At 47.3% G+C, this 4,174-nt stretch overlaps 1 protein-coding gene across 1 annotated transcript in view; it reads right to left on the reverse strand.

Annotated features, from left to right (window-relative positions):
* LOC148121811 (olfactory receptor 10T2-like) overlaps positions 1-3,375 on the reverse strand; it is a 9,228-nt gene extending 5,853 nt beyond the window's left edge. The window contains exon 1 of the mRNA XM_087907555.1: positions 3,352-3,375. Coding sequence (XP_087763681.1) covers positions 3,352-3,375 — 24 coding nt within the window. The remainder of the gene's footprint in view (positions 1-3,351) is intronic.
* Positions 3,376-4,174: the final 799 nt, after the last annotated feature.

A 4,174-nucleotide genomic window follows, 5' to 3' on the forward strand; every position in this document is an offset into this window, starting at 1 on the left:
ACAGCAGCCATGCTGCACCACACCCAGGAGCATTCACCAGTCTGTGTCAGAGACGTGTGTGACCCACGTGTCTGTGTGGACCCACGGATATGTGTATTCTCAGGCCCTGCTAGTGATGGGAGTCACCTAAGCAAGGAATATTGGGATCCTGTGGAGCACTGTCCACAATGGGATGCAAGCTCAAGGCTAACACTTGCCTGTATGGATTTTTTCACCCCTTGTGGTGAGCAGCTATGATGAAAATGGCCAGGTTTAGTGGTACACGCCTTTAATCCCAACACTCGGGAGACAGAAGCAGGTGGATTTCTGTGAGTTTGATGCCAGTCTGGTCTACATAGTGAGTTCTAGGTCAGCGAGAGCTACATAGTGAGACCCTGCATTACAAGGAAGGAAGGAAGGAAGGAAGGAAGGAAGGAAGGAAGGAAGGAAGGAAGGAAGGAAGGAAGGAGAAAATAGGTCACTACCAGTGCCTGGGTCCCTCCTTCCAGAGACTAACAATGACATTCTAACTCTCAAGAGAACTTTAAGAAACAAGACAAAACAGAAAGCGCAAATTTCCAATATCGATAAGGAAGAAAGCTCAATCCCATGAGAAATTAATGCAAGTAAAACAAGAAAGCTAGACCTTCGAAGCTAACTTCACAGTTTTCATAACCCAGCATTTCCACTCCTAGGTTCAGAGAACCTGGATTCAAAGTCCCAGCACCCACATGGTAGCTCACAACCACAAGTCTGCAAACTCCAATTCTAGGGAATGTAACATCCTTTCCAACCTGTGCAAGCAGCTGCAGGCACATGGTTCATGTGCATGCAGGCAAACATTTATACAGATAAAATAAAAAATCTCTTCAAAAGGCATTGCAGTCACCAAAGCCAGCTGGACTGGGACTGATGGAGCATGTGATCAAACCGGACTCTCTGAACGTGACTGAAAAGGAGGGCTGACTGAGAAGCCAAGGACAATGGTACTGGGTTTTGATTCTACTGAATGTACTGGCTTTGGGAGAACCTAGTTTGTTTAGGTGTTCACCTTCCTAGAAATGGATGTTGGGGGGGGGGACCTTGGACTTTCCACAGGGTAAGGAACCTTGAATGTTCTTTGGACTGGAGAGGGAGGAGGAGTGGGAATGGAGGGAGGGGGGAAATTGAAGGAGGGGAGGAGGTGAAAATTTTTAATAATAATAATAATAATACCTGAAAAAAAGAAAAAAGGTATTGCAGTTAAGCTTTTCAGCCGATCCAGCATCTAATCAAAGGTGGGAACTACTCAAGCACAGGCCTTAACCATCAAATCATGAGACCAACTCATCAGAAAGATCAGAAAGAAGATATTTGAAAACAAAAGAGAAACCAAAATATCCAAGTGAGGTGATAGCTTCTTTTAAAAAAGGTTCTCACTATGTTGTCCAGGCTGGCCTAGAACTTGCAGTCTTCCTAACCACCAAATGCTAGAGCTGCATACACCTCTCTGCTTCTGAGAGTATGGCTCTTGGGACCAAGCTCAGAGCTATCTGACAGACTACCAACCGATGGTTATCTTATAGAGCAGTTGTGGGTTGTGACCACTTTGAGGTCAACCAACCATTTATCAGATACCCTACATATCAGATACTTATGATTCATATCATTGGCAAAATTAGGTATGACATAGCAATGAAGTAATTTTATGGTTGGAAGTCACCACAACATGAGGAACTGCATTAAAAGGTTGCAGCATTAGGAAGATTGAGAACCATGCTATAGAGGAAAGATCTGTGTGTTCCCGCTGGCTCCTCCCAGACACCCTTCTAGGTATCTAGCTTAAAGGGAAATCTTAGAAAGAGAACTTCCCTCGCCATGTACTCAGCATAGGAGTGAATTTAGCACAGTATGTCAAGCCTTGCTTGCTCACCTCACAGATGGGAGAGTCGTTACCTAGGAAACAATGACTATTACCTAGAGCAGAAATTGTGTGTTCTGATAGACAGGAACATCGGGAACGGTGAGCTGCAGCTCCTAAGCCTAGTAACTCTGGGTTTCAATGTCCCTTGCAAGGGTCAAGATGACTCCTGGGAAGCAGGCTGTTTCCCTTTGAGCCTCATCCTATGAACTCACAGTGGAAGGATAGTGCTGTGACCAAGGTCTTAACCCAAAGACCAAGAAGAACAGGAAGTCCTGTCTGTGGCCAGACTATCAGTATTCTAAGGCCTTTCGTTAAGATGCATCTTCATGGTGAGCTGGTAAGCCAGACTCAAACACAGAACTCAAGTTACCACCATTTTGACAACTAAAAAAGTTTGGCCCAGAGGAAGCAAAAATTCAGGACTACCCAGGCCTCTTCTAATGCCTTCTGGTACCCCAAATCAGCATGCAATGAAGGTCCTCGGAAGGAGGCTTGTCTGGTGGGTGAGAAACACAGTTGCTGAGATTGGGCATAGTGAGACAGCTGCAGCTGGTGTCCCTTCTAAGCCTCATCTGTGAACTCAGAAATGAGTCCTATGAACTCACAGTTAACAGTGAAATCTGTCAAGTAATGCTGGAACCAGGTCTCCAACCGAAAAAGCTGCAGGAAAAAAAAAACCAAAAAACAAAAAAAAAAAAAAAACCTCCTGTGACTGGACCCTACTCTGCAATAGCAGAGGATCTGGGGTTGGATTTTTCCTGAACCTGTTCAGTTCCCTGTCCGCTTAGATGGAGAGCCTGCCTGTTCCAAGGAGTCACTTGATGGGACCAGAAGTAATCACCTGCTCACTTGGAGCCCATGAAATCTATGCCCACTGAAGGTCCCAGAACAGCATTTGCCTTCAGGGCTTACCTGTGGGTGCTGAGTTCAGGGACAAGACAGTGTTATTCCCACTGAGACAGCCAAAGACTCAGGGTCTTTCCTGAGTAGTGTGGGAGGGCAGAGAGCCAGCAATGCCAGTGACAAGGTCTGGTCCCCTCCTTCTATTTCTTCTCATCAGGAAACCATAAGGCTGGAGCTCCCTGCCCCTGCTGCTTCTGGCGCTCACTCTATAAGATTCTGAATGTGTGTGTCTGTGTGCCCAGGAAGCTCTGGGTTGCATGAGCAGGTAGCCCCACACACTCAAGCCCACTCATCTCCTTGTCTCACCACCACCTGTGCACCAGGGTTCTGTGTCCACAAAGTTCAGAGCTGGAGGGGGCTCCTCTAGTTCCCTTCTGAGAACATTAAAGATTTCCCGGACACCACAAACTCAGCTCAAAACTGGAGTTAAACACCTTTGACACAAGCTCCATGGAAGGCTGTCATTGTTCAGGCAATCCAAACAATTTCCCTCCCTCCACTCATTTTTAGGTCTCACCCGAAGGTGGGGCTGGGCAGGTGACTTCTGCAGCCAGAATGTAACTCACCATGGCCAGGATAGGCTCTCGCATCCCTGTCTGCCTAAGAAGGGAGGGGCTGAGATACACATTCTCCTATTCTGGGGTCCCTGGGGATGCTGTCCCGGGGGCTCTTCAGGTGCTAACAAGCCCTCCAGGACCAGGCTGGTGCTATGAGGAGGGCTCTGTCCTGGAACTAGACACCCCAGGGTCTTCTTCCTCAGCACCCAGCTCTGAGCCTCAGAGTAGGAAAGGATTAATTGGAATCCTCCTCTGGGGACAGCAGTCACAAATCATCCCTCACCCCATCAGTGCTCCCAGTCTGCAACACGTGCCACCTCAGCTGTGTCCCAAAGACCCTGCCTTTGTGGGAGGAAAATGACTTCACACTGTTACTCGGGATGCTCAGGACGAGTTTAGAGTCCCGCAGCCTTCAAATGTCTGTTCTTTCTAGATAGCTTTTAGTTACTACACATCCATTGTCTTTGGATGTCTATTGCTGTGAAGAGACTCCATGACCGTGACAACTCTTATAAAGGAAAACATTTAATTGGGTCTGGTTTAGAGTTCAGAGGTTTAGTCCATTATCATTACACCAGGAAGCATGGCACCACCAGGCAGACATGGTGCTGGAGAGGTAGCTGAGAGTTCTATATCTGACTATGCAGGTAGCAGAAAGAGACAGTAACATTAGGCCTGGCTTTAGCTTAGGATACCTCAAAGCCCACTTCCTGTGAGATACTTCCTTCAACAAGGCCACACCTCCTCCAACAGGGCCACACCTCCAATAGTGCCACTCCCTATGAGTTTGTGGGGGGTTAGTTTCATTCAAACCACCACATCCATGCTCTCC

This window comes from Myodes glareolus, chromosome 6 (assembly GCF_982192425.1).
Source record: "Myodes glareolus chromosome 6, mMyoGla1.1, whole genome shotgun sequence".
NCBI lineage: Eukaryota > Metazoa > Chordata > Mammalia > Rodentia > Cricetidae > Myodes > Myodes glareolus.